This window comes from Parambassis ranga, chromosome 3 (genome assembly GCF_900634625.1).
Source record: "Parambassis ranga chromosome 3, fParRan2.1, whole genome shotgun sequence".
In the NCBI taxonomy this organism is placed as follows: domain Eukaryota; kingdom Metazoa; phylum Chordata; class Actinopteri; family Ambassidae; genus Parambassis; species Parambassis ranga.
Genome location: NC_041024.1, coordinates 20775106 through 20797017, shown reverse-complemented (window position 1 = coordinate 20797017; position 21912 = coordinate 20775106). Strand labels below are relative to the sequence as shown.

At 41.3% G+C, this 21912-nt stretch overlaps 1 protein-coding gene across 7 annotated transcripts in view; it reads right to left on the bottom strand.

The window, feature by feature from the left end:
- Positions 1-4502: 4502 nt before the first annotated feature.
- akap13 (A-kinase anchoring protein 13) overlaps positions 4503-21912 on the bottom strand; it is an 80121-nt gene continuing 62711 nt past the window's right edge. For 4 of the 7 annotated variants that reach the window (XM_028401023.1, XM_028401022.1, XM_028401026.1 and 1 more), the window contains 15 exons: positions 21745-21870; positions 21221-21338; positions 18549-18797; positions 18388-18464; positions 16895-17076; positions 16009-16091; positions 15725-15913; positions 14485-14631; positions 13262-13335; positions 11664-11708; positions 10798-10848; positions 10295-10567; positions 9354-9536; positions 8602-8899; positions 4503-7410 (listed from right to left, as the gene is read on the bottom strand). In XM_028401023.1, coding sequence (XP_028256824.1) covers positions 7358-7410; positions 8602-8899; positions 9354-9536; positions 10295-10567; positions 10798-10848; positions 11664-11708; positions 13262-13335; positions 14485-14631; positions 15725-15913; positions 16009-16091; positions 16895-17076; positions 18388-18464; positions 18549-18797; positions 21221-21338; positions 21745-21870 — 2148 coding nt within the window. In that variant the 3' untranslated portion in view covers positions 4503-7357. The remainder of the gene's footprint in view (positions 7411-8601; positions 8900-9353; positions 9537-10294; positions 10568-10797; positions 10849-11663; positions 11709-13261; positions 13336-14484; positions 14632-15724; positions 15914-16008; positions 16092-16894; positions 17077-18387; positions 18465-18548; positions 18798-21220; positions 21339-21744; positions 21871-21912) is intronic. The other 3 variants (XM_028401024.1, XM_028401028.1, XM_028401025.1) reach the window with 2 other exon arrangements.

Here is a 21912-nt window from a genome sequence, read left to right as displayed (position 1 = left end):
ATCCAACAGCTGAGGCTGATGGGATTAGTTTTGCAGGTCTTCAGTCATAAACCAAAATGCCAGTGAAATAAAAATACTTATGTGTTAAGTAAATCGTTATATCATCCTTTGGAAAACATCAATGTCTGAACCTAATTTGTATGCAATCCAATTAGCTTCTAAGTCCTATAGCCACACAGTAGCTGTCGTTGCAAAACATTAATAGCATGAAGAAACTTTTTCCTGTGGGGAAATGTTACAACAGAGAAACCAACACCACAGAGGCCGATAAGATTAACATAGGAGAAGAAACAGTCCAACAGGCAACAGCTATAATGAACCTACTGAGGCATCTTGGTCACCTGAATGCAGACAGCTGTAATACACAGTTCCCCCACAAGGAGAACATCTATTTACTATTTGAACTCTTAGACCAGAGCCTGCACCATTACCTGCGCCACAGACACTTCCAGTGTCTTCCACCCCCTGAGGTAAAGTCAGTGTTACATCAGCTCTGCTCCACCTGCAGGCGGTTGGAATTGTGCATGCTGACCTGAAACCACGGAATATCATGGTTGTGAATGGCAAGGACAACCCGATCAAGGTGAGGATTATTGACTTTGGCCTAGCTCAGATTGCCTTTGAGACCAACTCTGAGACCTATGCCCAAAGTCTCCCTTACACCACATGTGCTCCTGGACATTCCCTTTAACGAGGCCATTGACATGTGGACTCTGGGATTAATAGCTGTGGAATTGGACGTCCACTCTACGCCGAGACTGACCCCTACAACATGCTTAGACTGATAATAAGTACTCGGGGCCAGCAGATCACGTCCTCGACTGCAGGAATTTGACTGAAGAGTATTTCCAGCCTCAAAATAACAGACAACAGCACTGGGCTCTCCAAACAAAACAGAAAATGACTCTGTCCACAATAAATACTACTTCCTTGATGACCACATATGGCACACTGGACAGGGTCCCACCCTGGTCAGCCTCTTTTGGTTGATCTAATAAAACGGCATGGCCAGAAAAGACCTGAAAGAACCAAATCATCCAATCATTGCTGCCATTCACTCTCCAAGCTCCCACCCAGACAATACAATGGGCATCAGTATGGAGGGCCTCCAGACTAGGGAGCAACAGTCCTAATGCAATGAAGCAACACCAGAGATCGATTGAAACAGTGACCAAAGTCCAGCTGTCTCCTAGACTGCACTGTCACTATCACCACATACTAGTGGGCTGCAAAGATGATGTCTCCAAGTAAACAAGAGTGCAACAAGAAGTCTCCACAGATAAAGAGGCATCAAAGAACATGGTGTCTCCTATCTGACCAAACACCATGAAACCAAATTCCTACAAATAAAATCAGATAAGAAAAAAATCTAAATGTTCAATTTAGTTCAACTGACATCATTGCAAATAATGTCCTCATAAAGATAGGCATACAAGAGTTTGAGCTTGTGTGTGTTAGTGAGGATGTGTGCGTATGTGCATTAAGGCAGGGTCATTGAGGAGTAATAGGATAGCTCAGCCCTGCTCCTTCTCTGGACACCCCTGGCAAAGACAGGCCTCCTAAATCATCCTCACATCTCTGAGCAAGATGGAGGACCTGGCATCGCCTCTCCCTGGCCTCCATCCCCACTGCACGCCGCAACCACTCTCCCCACTGCGGTGCAGATACTGCTCGCAGCCGTAATTTCCTTCCATTCTCCTGGAGGACTGGAATAATATCTACTCAGCATTCTGTAAATATCCATTGGGAGAATGTGCTTCAGTTCATCGCAGCTGTGCCACATTTACTGTTTACCAGCCCGGCTGCTGATCCTCAGCTTCTGCTCTTTGTTATTGAACTTTTCATCTCACACTTCCTAAGGAGGAACAGGGCGTGGAAGGTGAAGGAGCCTAAGCTGCTTTTATTCTTTATTCATGTTCTGCTGACTCTTATTCAGGGTCATGAAGAGGCCAGAGCCACTTACACCGCATGTGTACACATGAGACCTTTTGCAAATAAAACTTTGAATTTAAGCTACTTTGTATTTCATATACTTTGAAAATCATGTTGTTTTATGTCCAGACAGCAACAAAGCTTAGCAGGACAACACAGCAAATGAAAAGGAAACAGGCTATTTTTAGTATTCACAAAGATACAATGTTCATTACTAGTCCACTGTTCTGAAGAAGTAAGAGGAACATGCTGCAAATTAAGTGAACTTTCAACCTTTAAAGGCTGCATTAAGGCTAAATCAAGTAAAAGCTCATAACACAGATACAATAGACAGATCCACTGTAGTTCAAGTAAAGCTGCAATTACATGTTGTTTTATATTAGTAATGTATGGAATGTTTACCTGTGTTGAAAGAAACTCACTGTTTTTCTGTTTCCTGTAGAACCTTAATGTGCGGCGTCATGTGACAGGTAGACCTACAATGTAGTTTGAAGCATGTTTGTAGTCCAATTAAAGGCATTAAAGCCATTTTATGTGAACCAATACAAACGTCAAACGAAAGAGCAGAGACCACAAATTGAGCTCTCACTGTTATTCCACTGCACTTATGCTTAGAGGACAGATCTGAACTAATGAGTCTATTTGAAAGGGTTGATGCTTTGATTAGGATGTCTGTTGTAGCTCAGCTCAATTCAAAGCTGCTTTCCAACTATCAATTAGACAGATTTAGACAGTTATCATGTGGCAATAATTAGCTCAACAATGCTAAATTTATCTTATCAGTGGCAGATAATTAATAAATGTGAGAATGTACATGCACTGTCTGCCATTTCTCAGTAAAGCCTTACATGCCAGCACAGCTTTTTCCTTCATCTCCTAAGATATGATAGAATATATATATATATATATATATTGAATAAAGTCCTGCTTCATATTCTGTCTCTCTTAGTCTTCTAAAAATGGGCCCCAAGTGCCTCAATTTTTTTCCGTCACCATGACAACCAAAAGCGGAAGAGGCTATCTAGTTTTCTGTCACTGCATCTCACCCACAGACTTGCTGCCCCTGTTCAACAGGAGTAATCTAAAAAGAGATAGGAAAACTTTTACAGTGTTTTGGTCTGACAAACAAAATTTACACTGCACCTTATCAAGCTGCCGACTCTGTTTGGTCTTATCAGCTCATGTTTTGTCTCTGGAGCTTATGTGTGCAATGAGCAGAATGGAGAAACATTTAGGAAGATCCCATGGTGATGAACCTGGTGTGACATACAAGATCCTACAGTTAAGAAAAATAAGTAACTCTCCACAGCCGAGGCTTCCAGAGGCAAAATGCAGCAGTGTGGAGAGGAGAGATGAAAGCAGCTGCTTCTTTATTTATCAGGAGAACAGAAACGCTGCTGTGTGCCTCCACTGCTGTCAATCCATCAAGATCTTTGTCAGCTTTTTTTCCTCTGGCACTGGTGCTCAAACCGCAGCACCAAAACTAATGGAAACAGGAAATGAAGGCATTAGCAGAATTTAGTGATAGCGGTTTAATTGCCTCTGAATCAAATAAGTGGATTAATGAGAAGAATTGTTTTATTGTGATAAAGCATCCAAACAAAACACTCTGAAGCACTGTTAAATTTCTACAGTCAGGAGCAGAATACACATCAGGACTGAGAGATGAGGAAAAAACTCAGTGTCAGGGATCATTTATGATGGGATATCCTCTGTAGATGGTACTTATGTGGTGTCTGTAACATCCATACTAATGCACAGGCAGGTTGTGTAGTTCACAATTCAGTCCAACAGAGATCTTGTTTCCCACAAGTGTAGGGCTCAGATGTGCAACACTGACATGATCTATTATAAGAAATTATTGAAGGCTGCCAAATGCCCCAGCTATGAAATATTGGCCTATGGGCCAGTGCAAACTTGTGGTATGTGTTTTTTTTTTTAATAAAGTTGAATTGTGAAACATTTCTGCCAAAAAAGATGCCATGTAGACACAACATAAAATCACATAAAGTCACGGTGGAGTATAAGTCATGTCTCAGACCTCCAGGAAGTGATTTACAGCAGCTAAGACATCATCGACCTGTCAAATGGATGACCATCAAGCTCCTTCTTAATCCTGAAGAACAGGTAATAGTCTGAAAGAGACAAATCAGATGAACTGGAAGTATTCCAACCATTTGTCCTGCAAGGAGTTTCAGGACCCAGCAAGCTGAATTCAGCATCCCACTTCCTCAGTATGCTGTAAGAGTGGAACTGCGTATTATGAGAGCCGGTTCCCTTGTTTTTTTACCCTATAGCCCACAGTTTTAGACACAGAAATACACTGCTTATAACGATGATTAAGCACCTGGTACTGAGATTTCCCACTGGTCCAACATCTACAGTATAAATTTACTAACATAATGTGAGGACAGTACCTACAGTACTGAATCCATTCTCAGTGAGCTGAACTGGTCATGTTTTCCTAAATCCTGCCTGTCTGAGCTGTGGGACAGAAACAGAGAAGCTTAAACATCTTAACATAAAAAATAATAACACGAGAGAGAGAATACACTTAAACAGATTCACAATTTGCATTATGATTTTTTTTATTATGAGAGAAATATGCCTTTTCATTGTTCGTCACCCTGAGGGTGGGAATAAAACATAAATAAAACATTCTTACAAAATGCTGCAATAAATCACAAATCAAACAATTCATTTTTTACATTTGATTTGTTTTATACATAATTCATATTTACACATTTGCCCTTTTTTTTTTACATTGTGGAGAGTGAAACAACTGTGTACCATTTGTATAGTACAAACATCCTTCGTTTCAAAGCAGAGGTATAAAAGCTCTCCTCTCTCTCCTGAGAAGATGCTGGGTTCTACTCTAGTGCATTTTATCATTAAGATTTAAGGCTACGCAGGGTTGGCCTGATGGACATACTCGTCTCATGGAGAGGCTTATCATCATCGGGGAGGGAGTACGTTTTCCTGACTTGCGCCTGCTGATTGTCCCTCACAGAGACAGGTTTGTAGTTCTGCCCGGTCGCTCCCTCCAACATTTTGCCCCCCCCCCCACATTAAAGCTGCTGCTGACTGGTTTCACTGAATAACCAATTACGATCTCTGACAACTTATTTGTTTCTGCAGTCAATTACAAATGCCGTGGGGAAAATGTCACAGAATGTGGGAGCCCACGCTCATCACATTATCTCTGTACGGCAATGACCTGCTGAGAAAAATATGTCAATTTCTCACAGCAGGGACAGTATAAGAAAAAAAACTTTATACTTTCTGGTTGTTGTTGTGTGAAGGAGAGGATTCATTTAGTTATAGGTGCAGTGCTCCCTAGTGGTCGAAACACACCTAAAGCTAAACAGAAGGAAAAAAAAAAGCTCATTCCTCTCTGTTTCTTTGACAGGATTACACCAAAGCCATAAACAAAAGACATGAAGCAACTAATTGGCAGGCCCGTAAGCCTCTTACAAGACACACTATAGTAAAACAGCCTGGACATGAAGTCGAATCCTTAACACAGACGGCGAGCAACAAACAAGCACTTAGAACGAGACAAAAGAGGCAGCAAAGCAGCAGTTCAGTGATGCTGCTCTGTCGTACATTTGAAAAAGATCTGTTTCAAACTTCAGTTTGTCCTTCCTACCTGTCCAGCAGGTAGCTGTAAGGCCCTCATTGTGGGCCGAGTGGGTCTAAAACACAGGCATCAATGGGTCACCTTGGAAACATTCTGTAAAAGCTACCAGCCCCCTTGTTTAACTTGAACAAAACAGAACTGCGACATTTTTTTTTCTAACATTGAACACAATCACTGTCTCTCTTTGGATCATTGTTGTCCTAAATTAAAAAATGCCACAATATAGAAAGATCTCCATGACTGATATCTCACACTGACAAAGACAATGTATCAACATTTTAGAACCAAAGTGCTTAACAACACTGACGAGTGTTGATTAATGTAAAATGACTCAGGCGGTACCTTCTGAGCAGGTTTAGTCATTAAAAGAGACACGTAACATGTTTTTAGTTAATGTCCTCTCATTTTCGCCAACCAGCTGCTTTGTCCCCTAAATTAACGGCCTCCATTTCCTAAAACCATCAGCCATGTGCGTCTATGTTGTCTATAATCACAACTGAAAGATGGTGAAAGTTAAACTCTAACAGACAGAAGCCATTAGTATGCTACCTGCAGAGTTACATGCAATTAAAAAAAGGAAAGCCCTGCTCAGATGAAAGATGAGGGCTGCATAAAAGACCATTGACAGGCAGATAAAGCGAGGATCAAGCTAATATCCATCCAAGGCTCTAAAACACACTAAAGGATATGAATTGGGCCATTAGACAGGGAAAGATATGTCTCAATCCTTTCATTATGTTGAGTCTGAAAAATGCACATGCACATCTGAAGAGTTTCACTCCAAAATGGAGATATCCATAATTCAAATAAATTAAAACTACATCATGCAATATGATGGATGGCGTGAAAGCATCATTGAGGATTAAATTTCTTTTTTTTTTTTTGCTTACAAACGGACCAATTAATGGATGAAAGCACATCTGCTTTAAAACAGTGAGTACAGGAATGTCAGGCTACACTGTTCTTTCATTGTGAATGCACTCAGACTGAAACACTGGAACCAACACTGAGCTTATTAAGAAATGTTGCTAGGACACACAGCTTCCCTTCTGTGGTTTCAGTCTTGACTTAACTGTCGATGAATACATTTAAGAATGAGTCACATGGAGCCCACCTACATTCATATCTGTGTCTGTGTGGTGTTTGGATATGTGTGGTTGAAGACCACCTGCAAAACGGCCCTGCATCTGGAAATTAACATAACATAACATAACAAGCTGGTGTGGACTTAATGCTGGGTGGCTAGTCGGGGCCGAACAGACAGGCAGGCAGGCAGAGAGGCAGCGAAGCCTCTGACATGCCGGCTTGCTTGTGAGGCAGTTCACTGTGAAATGCTTTCATTGTGATACTGAGCTGTCACAAATGTCGGATTCTTCAAAATGAAGAAATTTCTTTGGAATAAAAGGGAAAAATTTTTTTTTTCTTTTGAACAGAGAATACCCAAAAGTGCACAGCTAATCCATACTCCCTATTTTTATGTACTGCACGTGTCTGGACAAACGCCTACATGCACAGCATAACAGAACCCCTACAATACTCTGCTTTCCCAACACTAAACGCAGTGGTATCTGACATGATACATTGTTCAGCATGTAATCTTAAACTGCTCTATGTAATGATATTAAAAAAATCAACTAAAAGCCCTTTCAAGGTGCAGAATTAGTCTGGTAGTACACTGCAGTATTACATACAGTATGCAGAGGACTGTAACACATTCCTCTGTGTGTCAGGATGGCATGATGGTGGGTTCATGTTGACGATGAAGAGGAGAGGGAGCCACCTCTCTCAGCAGAAGAAGATCTCTCCATCCAGTGGAGGCTCTGGGAGGTGCTGAGGGTCTGGGGAGGAGAAGAGAAGAGTTAGAGATTGCAGCACCAGCTCCACTCAGTCCACTGTGAGATCCATTAAGGACTAGTGAAACTCTGTCTCAGTTAGCGGCTTAATGTGCTCGTAACAGAGCCATCTCATACCTGCAAATGCATTTGTACTTTTATATGCTTTTCATATAAAGAGGATTATCTGCTGTGCTTTTATTATCGTGCTGCTGATCTGTAAACAGCAGAAACACTCAGCTCTACAATATTATTTCATTTTTATAAACTCGTGCTCCGACAGTGTTTAAACTTCTCTCTAAAATGTAGGACAGCTAAATAATTTACCTTTCTGACTAATTTAATATTGCAACAAACCTAAGCTGAGACCCAGACATCATACTGAGGAGGTCTGGGTATGCAGCGCATCCAAACACACACTTTTTTGCTCCACGCAATTCATAATTAAGCAAAGAGAGGAGCTCCAGGAACACCTCGGAAAACAAACTGAACAGATGCTATTGATTTAACTGTAGTCCATCAGTGATAAAATGCCCACTTCTGTGTCCTATTGTTTTACTGTTGGTCCTCTTACTGAGACAAGCTTCTCCTGCTGTAATCAACCCTCTTCCTGTTCAAGCTGGACAACAACAAATCCTCTTCTCATGTTCTTCAAATACAAGAGATCGGGAATGAAATCCACCAGCTTCATTTTCTTCAATAAAAGTATTTTAACATTTGCTAGAAGCTTACATGAGGCTTCAGAGTCCTACATTAGTCAAATTAAGTGGGTACCTCCTAGAATAACAGTTTTTTTTAGTATAAATACTGAAGCAACAGATGAATAATAAAAAAGCGTGAATTTTTCTTACAAAAATGCTTACAAAGCGTTATTCATTTATCAATAACTGAACAACTATTTTGATTCTTCTTTCTATTGACTTGCTCAAACATAAACACAATAGGTAGCACTGTTCTAACAACTCTTCTTTTGGTACTTGGCGTCCTCTGGGATACAGATCTACCCAGCATGCACAGCAGCATGCCACATCAAACAAAACACAGAACCTTGAATTATCCATCCAGACAAACTTCAGCCAATCACAGATCTTTTTGAGAACATTGTATCTTTGATCTTAACATTCAACTTTTACTTGTGCACTCACTCTAAGACTTTGCATATTTTAACTAAATCCATCCATCATCCTCATTCTGTACCTGCTGTCTGTGCACTCCCCCCTTTGCTCTTCTTCTTCTTCTTCTCCTTTCCATCTTTGCTCTTGTTCTTGGCCAGCTGCAGAAGGCTCTTTGAGATCTGATTGTTGGATTCGCTGCCCTTGGAGTTGGTGGAGGATGAGGAAAAGGGATTTAGGCCTTTCCCTTTGGTCTTGGACCGCTGGGGCTGCAGCCTAGGGAGGGAGGAGGAAGAGGAGGAAGAGAGCTCCAGCGGGTCCAGCTCCAGAGAGTGGGAGCTGCCGGGGAACTGGAACTCATCAGATGTTGTAGAGGGAGTCCTCTGAAAATAAGATGAGGAGATTAGACAGATGAACACTGCATCTGTAAATGAGCATGTATTATTAATAGTAGGTGAATATTTAAATGTGTAATAAATCACAACCATTTCTACAAAATCCTCTGGCGGAAAACGAGAGTGTTTATGCACAAACACACAGAAATATAACTGCTGTTTGGATTGGGATGCAGCACTGTTTGCTTGTTATTACATAGCCAAGAGGTTTTTTATATTCACTTTGAAGGGGACCCAGGTTTAAGCCCCTGCTGTACGCATCTATAAACATCAACCCTGCTGAGGTGTCATTGAGCAAAACACTGAATCGCTTCCAGCTCACTGAGTGTTCCCCTGCAGCTAAGAGGGATGACAAAAGAGGTAGTTTTCCTGCAGGGAGGATGTCGTGTCATATCATTTGAAGCAAAATGATATTTAGGATTATTATTACGCCCCCGCTCACCTCAGCCAGACGGACCTCCTCCATCTTGTCGAGCTGCCGCTGAACAGCCTCCCTGTCCCTCTCCAGCTTCCTCTGTGCATCTCTTAGCCTCTCTAGGTCTTTCTGGTACTCCTCCTTCCTGTTCTGCAGCTCCTGCCTCTCGTCCTCCAACTGCTTGTGCTGTTTCACCATCTCCTCCTCCTGCAGTGGTTGGATGCCCAAAGATGGATTTATTGAAATGATAGGAAGTTGGGAGAGGGATAAGTTTTGGCTCAAATCAAATCACATGAGACTAGCAGTACTTATTATAAAGACACCAAAATCCTAAATATTTATGGGTAAATGTATCCTCTCTTAAGCCGACAAATGTAGACTTCACTGATGGTTTAAATACTTTAGTGGCTGCTCACTTCACTTCACGACTTTATACTTTGAACAACATTTTTTACTTCACTAGAGTTACTTTAAACCTGAGTCACCTTACAGAATCATAATAATATGTAAAATGAAACTACACTTTCACACAAAGCGCCATATGCTTGTCACATTTGCTGTCAGATAGAGTTAAAGTCTCATAAACACACTCTGAAGCAAAGCACCGGTGTACAACAGCTGGATTTAAAGCTAATCATGAATGTAATCATGACACTAATTCTTTCGTTCTTTCATCACTACTACAATGTCCTTGCACAATACTCACTGAGCGCTGTAGCAGTCTGGTGTAGTGTGTGTTAAAATTTGGCGTTTTCAGTCAAAAATATTTGATTTTTAAAGGCATTACTACAAAGCTCTGCTGGAAACCATGAATGTCTTACACAATACTGCACTGCAACTTATGGAATACACGCGGGGTGAATCACACCAGCATGAAACATCCTACCACTGAAAAAATGCCAGAGGTTACATTAATAATTACAGCTGCCTAGAAACGTATTCATAATAAACAGAACTAGCATAGCTACCTGTACGTGCACCAGCGTCTCCCTTTCAGTGAGCTGATGCTCCCTGTGCTCCCACTCCCTCTCTCGTCGCCTCTTCTCCTCAGCATGAGCTGCCTGTTGTCTCTGCAGGGAGGCCAGCTCCTGCCGCTGCTTCTCCAGGCTGCGCTGCTTCTCCTGTTCAATCAATGAGCTGGGCCGTGAGGATGGCCGCGATAAGGACATACATGATGAGGAGCGCTCAGTGAGGGCCTGCCGCTGATCTTCTATGAAACTGTCCTGCTGGACCACCACCGCCTAAAACAGAGAGGTAGGGTGATAAAGTCAGAAACACCCCTCACGCTTGTATTGGGCTAAGTCTTCAACACATTACTGTTACGTCTGCCTGTATGGCTCAATCAATGTTTTTTTCTTACACAAGAAGACATTCACATTGACAGTAAACGGTTTCACAGTGTTGCATCACTTTTAGTCTGATGTGGAGCACATGGATGCATTTTAAAAACACTGCATGGAATCCACCATACCTGTAAAGTGCTGAGCAGGAGATGCAGGTTGGAGACACTGTGGAGGACCTGCTGTTGGAAAAGAGAACACTGAGTACCAAATGACCTCAAGGCACCCTTCTCTTCAGCTGCATGGACAAACCTGATTAATGATACCTTGTTTATTGCTGCATTTTCCTTGTTAAAACACACCAATAACAGCCGCAGCGGTCAGGTAATGCAAATTTACCAGCGCAACAGTGCACTGACTGAACTTCACAAAGAAGTGACCTTTACGCCTTTCAAATACAGACAAAGAAACAAGGCCGCTGACCTTTGATTTACCACCATTGTGTACCAAGATGCAACAATCATCCCTATAATGGTACCTGGGAGTGCAGAAAATGGCTTTAACAACAGCGAAACGGTCTGAATAACAAATGAGTTAAGGACTATAAACAGACTTTTCTCCAAATATCTATTACAACTGAATAAGGTTAGAGCAAATGAATAAGAGTCCTGGCATACAGATGCACTGGACATGCACAACAGATTGACTTGTGGGTCTTGCTAATTGTCTACTGCACCACTGCAAAGGTTAGCATAATGAAACACAAAACAAGCTACAATATTTCAGCTGCGTACGATTCAGCCATCTAACAGCTTCCTTTGCTTTTATTCAGATTTCTTCTCCCTCTTACGTTTGCCACTGTTTGCCACATTGAGCTATTTTGTTTTTCATTATTTAAGAAAGCCATTGAAATAATGCTGCTGCCATACAGTGCTAGTAGAGCAGCTACAGTGATACTGCTGTTGCAGTTAATGAAGTGATTAATGCCGATAACAAACTGACAGTTTCCATGTGAACTGCAGCTCTGAGTGAATTAGAGACAGGAAGTCATAGTTACCTCACTGTTCCTCTTCAGCAGGAGCAGCAGGTTGGCGTTTCCTCCCTGCACACAGACATTAACACACACACTGAGTACAGTGATACACAAACATGCACACTTGCTGGAGTGTCTTTGTGCCTGTATGGAAGGAACCGTATGTGCATGACTCTTTGTAAACTGTAGATACTGCTGCATGAGTATGTTTAAAACATGATGTGGGTGTGCTATAAAATCTAATTGTATCAGCCTCTGATACAACAATATAGCAGATTACAGCTTTCTTTTTCCATAATAGCGGTTAAACATTACTACAAATGTATTTCTGGTTTACAAAGAAACTAATTGTAAATACAGTAGAAAATGGAGTGCTTAAATTAACACTGTATTGTATTTTTAATGGTGCCTCTGACTTCTGCACACCCGTCTGCTTTTACTGCTGAACTCTCTTTGCATCTTGGCTTGCTGCCCAGGATGAAATGTTCAGAAAAATCAAATGTTTCCCTTTTCCTTCCTTCGGAGAGGAAGATTTAGAAGGAGTGGCCTGGTAACTATTGGTTGAAAGAAAAAAAAGCATTTGTAAAAGCACATATTACAGCCACTCGGCTCCACTCAAAAAACGATTACCTGCTTAATCCAGCTGCTGGAGAAATGCAGGGTAACTGAGTACAAAAGCTAGGATCCTGCAAAGAGTCATAATAACAGCACCTAAAGGAGGTCCATTTATTTCAATCCACTATTGAATTCTTATACTACTGATGGTCACCATAAGCGAAGGCAGAAAAGGTTTTTGGCATGGGCAGGCGTGAGCACTTGGGAAAAAAACATCATCTGGGTCGCTAAATGATTATTCTGCTGTGTGGGGAATTGGCAATTTGGTGCCCCCTGCAGCTGCAGGCACACATGCTTGCTGAGAATGCGCCGTGCACAGAAGCGGTGGGAGACGGGGGCGCGGGTCGATTGCGTGCCATTCAGACAATGTTTTCATGTTTGTCTATCATCTATCTTCACGGGGCTGCAAAGATCTTTCCTGTATGTATGTAATAGTGTGAATAATCAAAGGAGTGAGAGCTCTTGCTGTTAATACAAGATCTGTAAACAACATGCAAGTTTTTTCTGGCCATATCAACAAACTGGACAGCTGAATGCTGCAGGCCGATAGACAGGACTGTCCTGCTGGATGTGGGTGAAGATGAATGTGTCTCGCAGCGCACTGTGTTTTCATCATGTAATTAAATCATGATGTCGGTGCACTGGCTCATTAGATAGCTAACTTTTTTAGCTACTGTCTGCTAACATGAGTCCATTTGAGATAATTAACATTAAACTAAAGTAAGAACACTTAGTTTGCTGTCAGCTAGATTTATCAGTAAAAAATGCTCACAGCCTGCCCCATGACACAGACTTGACTAGCGGCCCATAACTGGTTATAGGTACATTTGAAAGATGTTTGTACTGAAAAACTAATTTACCTACAGATTGTCAATTTTAATTTTAAGATGTTTTAATGTTTCAATGTAGAACCGCCACAGAGCAATGGGACCTGGATAATTCACTGGAAAGAACTGCACCCCCACACATGCATGAAGGAAAGAATGATTGACTGTTCAGATGCCGACCTTCTTTAAAACACTGTCAGACTCTGTCCTGCGTAGATCTCCTGTCACATCCTCGCCCTCATCTCTGTCTCCACCTAACAAAGAGGGAGACCACAGGATGAACCAGTCAGCAAAGCATAAACATTAAAGAACAGGTGAAGTGCAGGAATAAAGTGCACAGTAAACATATGTTTACTGTTACATGATTTGTGCACCAAAGAGACAGTATGACAAGTGTCTGATACACAAATGCTTCATTTGACGTTGACATTATCCTGTGTAAGTAACTATAAGAGGTATAATGATAAATGTAAGGCTGGTCATTGCAGCTGACTCCCACCCACACTGAAAATTGATCAACCTTTTCAACAGAGAAGGAGCACTGAATAAATCCCAGCTTTAGATGGATTTCTGTCAAGATAAATACAAATTGTATGTTCACCTGTGAGAATGATGAGCTGAACTGAAAAAACTGGTATGAAAAAGATAATAAAGTGACTGCTTCGTACAATTCATGCATCGGATGCTAAGTATTCTCAAATTTCAAGATTTCTGAGATACTGCAGCACACGATAAAGAACTGCTGACCTACATTTCTTTTTGTTTCAATGTTAAAATATGGATATTATCCATCACCTCTTTCTGTAGACTTAGTTACACTGAAAGCATTTGCATTTTGTTCTGCTCTGAACCTCCCCCCTCATGCTTTCACTGTAGCTAAGCTTGCATTTAACCTAAAACACACATGATTTTATTCATATTTAAACTCATGTCATGTCATTGCTTAGCATCACTTCCCCAGCTACTAATATAAAAAAATATCTGCACCTCTTATAGCTCAATATCTGCCACACTATCAGCTTGCAAGCCACCAGTTCAGACGTATTGCCCCAGGCCACATTTCCCCCAGGAAGCTCCAGCTCTGCTGTCCAAGTCTGCCTAAAATATTAAATCTCTCTGCACTGCACAGGAGCATTGTGGGATGTGCAGGGTGTGGTGCTTTGCTGCTATGTGACCAACAAAAAAAATCTGTTTTATGATGAAAAACGAAATGATTTGCTTTTAAACCTGTGCTGGGATTATGGCAGTGTCAGCACACATTTGCAGTCTAGTCAGTGAGTCAGTGCAGTGATGTGGACGACCAGGTAGGGGGTTGTTCTTGGTGTGTCACTGACCACTGGAATGGATTGGACCATGTCTCCCTAACAGATGATGGTATCAAGGATACAGAGCAGCTGACTTACTCTTAGTGCTGTGCATCTGGTGACTGTCGAAGCCTCCGAAGGTCTCAGCCCGGCGGGGCAAACACACCGGCCCTGCGCCTCCTCCCTCCTGAACACTGGCCATTGCTCCCCCCAGGCTGCCGTTGACCAATGCCTGTAATGTCTCCACTGTCACACACACACACACACACAGGGGCAAACATCGATGTGCAGGTCAGTAAGTGAATTATCTCAGCTAACTGTGTTACAGTTCGGCTCTGCAACCATGAATCCTAGTTGCTTCCAACCTAGTAGTGGCTCCTGTTGCTAAGCAACAGCTGACAACCTGTTTGAACCACAATCCTCCTTTATGAAAAGTTTAAACATATGTGCAATCTAAAATGTATGTAAGATGTAGGCTGCTATCAGCATATACATTTGTTCAGCACTATGAACTTCCGGAGGAAAAAACAAAACACAAAATGAAAAGCTATTGCTGATTGATGAAAACAAAAAAACACAATAACCTCAGGAGAAGAAATTACATTCTGCTGCCAATTCTCATATCAAATAAGGACTATTACTGCTCCAGGCTTTAGAAGGAGGAGGTGGAGAAGACATCCTGTTGTAGTGCTGCTAAATCTTTTGTGCTAGATTTGAAAGTGAGCTTCTATCATACATCAATACAGCATGAGAGCTGCTGACGAGTTTTAAATGTCACACAGTTACCACAACTGTAAATTATAAAACAAAACTGAGGTATGTTTTTACCCCAACTTCACCTTTTTGTGGAACAAGGTTTGCCTGCAGGAAAACTTGTACTTAGGAAAACTTCCCTACATAGCCTACAGCTCTGACCACTGAACTCCTCCATCTGTAAACACCAGGAACACTGTGCTGGCTGTTGTGAATCCTTATACTTGAAATTATTCTTTATCTTAATGGGCAAAGACTGTGCTGTGCTTCTCTAGCTTTTCCCCATTCTCTTTGTCATGATACAGAACATCGCTCTTCATCACTTCACTTCTCAACTCTGCTGCTTCTGTCTTATACACATTTGATGTACATGGCTGCTGAAGCACCAAACAGAGCTGGAAAAGAATCCTAAAACACATTCTGATCACATCCTTTAATGTTTCCCTATATACATTTCCCCCCAAATTATCCCAAAACATCAACACTCTCTCCTTTAAACTCCAGCTCTCTCAGGTAATAATGTGAGAAATGAATGATATGATGCATCTACAGCATACACATTATGCACACTCTTTCTCTGTCTCACCTTCCTGCAGGGCATCTCTCATGATGGAGGCGCCCCTGGGTGGCTCCAGGCTGCTGGCTGATCTAAAGAAAGGTTCAACCTGCCGGCAGGCCTCCTCGCCTGGGCTCAAGCCCTCCCACATGCCCCTGAAGAGCCGCACCTTCTCCTCTAGCAGAGACGTGATTTCCATGTCCTTTTGCCTCAACAGGTCTGACCGGCAGAGACAGACAGAAGGACAGTGAGGAAATCATTTTCTGGTGCTGTTTTTTTTTTTTTTAGACAAACATAACAGGCATGCTTCTCACCTCTCATCTCTTTGGCTTTAGTCTCTAGCTGCCTCTTGTCATCTTCCGTCTCACTGGGAATTCCTTCATCCTCATCCTTCTCCCTGTCCAATCAAGGAACAAACAAACAAATTTAGTAAATTACACAGAATCAAACAACCGTCGTTTGGTTTCACTTAGCAGTGATAAAAGAATGGTCTAACTGAGAAATTAATCCTGAGGGATTATCGTAATTAGGAAGTTCATTTATGGAATTTTAGATTTTTGTGACTATTTATGTTTTAATAAATGTTTTCTTTTTTTAAACTAACTTCTGACTAATGATTAAGATTAATGGAAATAATTCCTAAGATTTAAATCAAATGGTATACATCAATACCCCAGGACAACAAAGCCCCAAATGTGATGTGTATTTTGTTAAAAGAGAAGAGACACAGCATCAGTTTTGTTTTTTATCTTCATTCCTGCCAATAGCTTGATCTCAGTTTTGTATTGTGACAGAAGTCAGATGGGGAGGGAGCGAGACAGAGTACTAAATCTCTCTCCTTCCCGCTGGCTGCATTCGAATAATCCTCTGCTTATGGTGAGCTGCCCTTGAAGCCAATCCAGCATTAGACAGTCCCTGAGTACATCCCATCCCCAGGTAGAGCAGTGCTAATCCTCCTGACAGCACAATGCCCTGCCACAACTTACTGTATATGGCTATCAATAGAACTGGGCTCAGTCTAACTTCTGGTTTGAGACAAAGATATACAGTGGTGAATTTTGAAAGGCCAGCCCTGAATGTAAACTACTGTAATGGTAGTTTGTCTTGCAGCAGAGAGGAAGATTAGACCAGCATATACGTTTAGGCTAGGAAAATGTGAGCATCACAGCATTAAATAGGATCTCTATAAATATTACTTACATGGACTGCATGGCTTCCTGGATGAGCTGCATCCAGGTGTTGCGCTCGTCCTTCGAGCTGGCTAGAACCTCCATCATCTCTGGCTTCTCGATGCCTGCCGTGATGAGGAAGAGGCCACGCTCTTCGTTAGCGACCTCCCTGACAATCAGCTTCTGGAGGGAGATGACCGTGGAACGCTGGTCCTACAGGGAGAGAGGGGTGAAGAAGGAGGGGAGGGTTTGATGACAAAAGAAAAAAAAGGGAAGATGACAGTGGGAGGGTCAAGGAGGAAAGAGGGAGGAGGGAAGATGAATGCGAGGATGGTGAGAGGATGGGAAAGGCAAGAGAAAGGGAGGGGGAAGAAGAGCAGAAGGATAATTATGGAGAAGGAAATGAAAAACAAGTGCAGCAAAGGACAAAGCGAAAGACAGAAGGAAGGTCAGTTTCAGCAAGGATTATGGAATGAGTATAGGGTTTTGAGACGGAAAGGAAAAAAGTAAAAAAAAAAAAAAAAGTGGAATAAAGAGAAAAGCAGAAGACAGATTGAGACCGTGGTTAATGTTATCATCGTTATGGCAGTCGGCTGATTTGTAGAGCTTCAGCTAGCCGTGCATACGCTGTAAAGCACTAACACCACAAACCACTGCTTCATTTCTGCTCCATCCAGTAAAACTCTAAAGTTGCAACCACATCCCAACATTTTTCCTGCAACCACTTGTCTGAGGTTTGAAGAATAGGTTAAGATTTTTTTTTGTTTGTCTTCCTAGTGTGACTACACTGTAAACAAAAAGGAAAAAAATCCACAAGATTAAAATCAAATCAAGTGGGCCTTGTAAGTTTTCGCTGCACCTCAGTGAGGAAAGAATATTCGTGGAAACAAAAAGACTGAACTTGCACCAAATATAAGAGGAAGGGTATGCTTTATATCTGTCCTATCATGCATTGATGTTTACCTTTACAGACATGTATTCTACAGTGTCTCCTATCCAGCTGATGGTGATCTATGACCTTGCCCTGTTCACATGGCTGTCATCCATTTAGAAGCACATGTTATTCCCCCTTTTCAATGTCAACAGCCCCAACTCAAACATGCCAAGCCTCTTTTTTTTTAACTGATGGATGTGATTATCTTGCCACAGGCCGACCTCTGTTTTCATTCTCCCCAATGTGAGTGTGTGACAGAGAGAGTGTGTGCCCTGCCATGAAACTGTGAGCCCTGTAAACATGGAAAAAACGGCTCAAACCTATATGATTTATCACAGCTGGGTTTAGAAGCCCAGGGCCAGATCTGCTTTATTAGGTGCAGCTAGCGTGCTAGCTAGAGGCAGGCATTATTATTGCACAATGGGAAAAGCTAAGCAGGGCAGCTAAGGCTAACAGAAACAACAGTGGGATAGGAAAATATGACAACATCATCTGTGGCAGCGCTTATAAGATCTTTATTACTGGAGGGGGTGAGAAAGAGAGTTAGGAAAGACATAAGGAATAGAAGGAGAGAGGGAAAGATGACCTACCAGCATGGCAAAGACATATTTCTGGTCTTTCTCCTGGAGGAAGACGAAGACATCTGATAGGAGCAAAGCATGGACCTCTGAAAGACCAAATGCAGATGTGTTTAGATAAGTGAACGGTTATAAATGTTTTATGTTTATATGTAAAATAAAACTTTTCTCACCTTTCAGTCTTCCCTGAATGTTCTTTAGCTGCAGCGCTCCATCGTGGATCAGCCTCCTCCTCAGCAGGTCCTCCCTGGCAAAAATCTGCCCACTCTTCATCATCATGATGGACTTGCTGTCCATGCGACTATGGAATTCCTTCAGACGACGTCTTTTCTCATGCTCGTTCACCTTGTTGTCAACCGACGCAATCACCTCCTTCACAAGCCGAACAGCCTCGGTCAGGTCATTGTAGTCTTCCTCGCCGTCTGTGTATAGCACATGTGACAAGAGGTTCGTTTGACATTTAACAAAAATCTCATGCTCCATTCAAACCACTTTACCTGCGCAGGACAAGTACATTTGGTAATTTAACAGTTCCAATCTAACACACTGATGGGTAGAGTGGCACAGCTGAAAATGTGTTTATGCACTGCAGAAGATGAAGTGACATTTTGGTATCCATTTTGCCATTTAACTGTGCCTGCATTTCTACTTGCTCAGAGAGACTGATGAAAGCCTTTTTGTGGTTTTTTGTTGGACACAGATTTCAATATAGTTTTTTTTCTCCTGCATTAGGCTCCTTCCTGTATAATTTTAAATGATTCAGCTGAAGCTGTGCCAGAACTGTATTCGTGCATGTGGTCATCACATTTTGAATATTTGTTTGTTTCGCCCACGTTCCTCTTTGGCCTATCCAGAAAAGAGACAAGAGGTTTTTTAATAAACATTCCTGTAGCACAACTACCACTCAAACACTGTTTATCTTTAATGCCACTTTAGGTCATGTGTATTTAACACTGACAGCACTTTCTCACTAAAATTACAGCAGTTATCCAGAGTGTAAATATGGAAAATGTCCACTTATGTTTACCTTGCTACTGACTTCATTTTGTGCCTTTTTTCTTTCTTTTTTTTACAAGCAGTCAGAATAGACGAACAGGAAGTTATTATAAAACAGCAGACGTGCCCTATTATTTCTTCATGATCAGCATATCAGAAACATGTTGTTCTTGTTCGTGTTGTGCTGAACTTGTCATCTGATAACCAAACAGTATGGCAGCTGCTGCACTGACATTTTCCTTAAACCCTTTAAAGGTCTAAAATGTTATATAAGACTCTATAGCATCAGAGATTTATGACTAAATAAGGACCACACTCTTCAGAGTAAGAGCCCGAGGAAGAAAAATAATATTTTTCCTGTAGTCAGAGCCATACAGAAAGAACAGGTCGTCTGAGTTTGCCTCCACAAAGGTGGAGTTTTGACCCCTGCAGAGGTGAAATATGAGGTCTCGTGGTCTATCTGTTATTAGCTTTTTACGGAAAATGTGGTTTGGTCGGTTGCTAGTGAAAATGGTAAATGCTCAGCACTTACAGGACAATTTTGAACTTCAGTTGGTATACATAGCTTTTTCAATTGTTTCTCATTCATACAATAGCACCAAAACTATTGAAAACCTTCATTAACATTTTTGAATGAATGTAGCTTTCTTAGTCTGCTTCCCAAAATTAGGTGTACGTGTAAAAACCTTCACTATGCGGGATTTATTCAGGAATACACCCACACAAAACAAACCATGGACTAATAATCACAAGAGTCATCAGGCTCTAAAGCTTCCTGTTTCAATATGTCACTGGTACACATGCTTACCTCATGCTTTGTGTACTTCCGTTTGAGACTGTATGTAACCATTTCCTCCAAAGTGGAATATTTTCCTCCTGCACTTGTTGTACTTCAGTGCTCCTAAGCACCAAAATACTATCTCTAACTGTGAGAGTACTGTGTTATTTCTTGAGTATATATCAGAGTTGGCAGGAGAGAGTCTTCTTAAAGCACCTTGGGGATTAAGTCAGAGCTCCCCCATCCCACATAGAACTATAAACAGGCTTTGGGGAAGGATTAGAGAGAATGTACACAGTGGGAGGCCAGCTGACGAGAGCTGCTTTAAATCAGATATAAATATGGTGTGAAATATTTCAACTCCTCAAAGTAAGCTTGATCTATTATCCTAAAAGCACCCATCCAAAATGTCTCATTTTCTCAAAATATATGAAATCATGTGTGAGAAATTCTACTTTCCAGGATGCTTTCTCAAACAAGTGGCATGCCAATGTGTGTTCCTTTTTAGGATAAGAAGAGGCGATGAGCACTGACTGAAAAGAATAGTAATGAGGTATTTTTACAGTTTCTCTCTTCTTAAAACGACGACAAATAAATAAATTCAAATAAACCTTATAAATCCATAAACTATAGTACAGAGTAGATGTTTTCTTTATTTTGAAACATCTGTATCAGTGCAGTGATTGATTTATTTAACATGTAAAACCATCTCACAGATATGTTTAAATGTGGTTTGAAGAGTAGATCAACTTGTTTCTCTAATGGTTTTTGAGGCAGGCACTTTTTCTCAAAACTGATTGGGCTCATTCTGTCCTGTCACATGTTAATGAGATGCAAGGGTAAATAATGCACCCCGGATCAACAAGAAAAAAAAAGTCTATGACGTAACATGCTTTTTTTTTTAATAACTCCAAAGCTATGCTATGCTTGTTTGCTCTGACAGGGAGACTATGTGTAATGTAACATATCACACATTTTGATTGTAAGGCAGAAACTTCCCCCTCTATCCAAACAGTTGTATATAAATGTACTATCAACATGCATGACTAGTGAAAAGATGTTGAAACTAACCTTTAGTGTGCTGCAGCATCCTCTGAATCAGCACGGGGTACTTTGTTATCCTCTGGGTCACGAGCAGGATGCATTCTGGGATGCCAAGCCTCCGAACAATGCTGCTACTCATTTTTTTCTAGAAGAATAAACAAGAGGTGTTTTAGTAAAACATACCCACACAACAGGTGGTATGTTTTCACATAAAGCCTGAAAAACAGCATTAGCTGTAGAACAAAAAGTGCGTGATTTGTATTGTGTTTGTGAAAAAAAAATGTTCTGGCGCTGCTTTAATAAAGTTAAATGGCCTGAGTATATGTGGCTTTTATATACATGTCTCCAATACATGCACTGAACTGAAGAGAAACAAAACGCAGAACAACCTTTGTTAGAACACTGTTCTACAAAAACAATCATGTCTGGAATGCCAGACATGTTTAAAAAAAAAGAGAGCGATATGTTGTCAGCAAGAAAACATCAAGATAAAAGTTCCACGGTTGTATGACAGATACTTGATAAATATGTGAGAGAAGACTGACGCTTACTTTGATAAAGGCTTTGAAGCGTTTGTCTTTGGTCAGGAGGTCCTTGTAGAAGTTGACAGCCTCGTTGTGACGGCTGCAGAATCTTCCATAAACCCTCTTCATGCTTTCACCGTTAGATCCAGAGAACTAAGGCAGGATGCAGCAGATATGAATACACAACACAAGCAC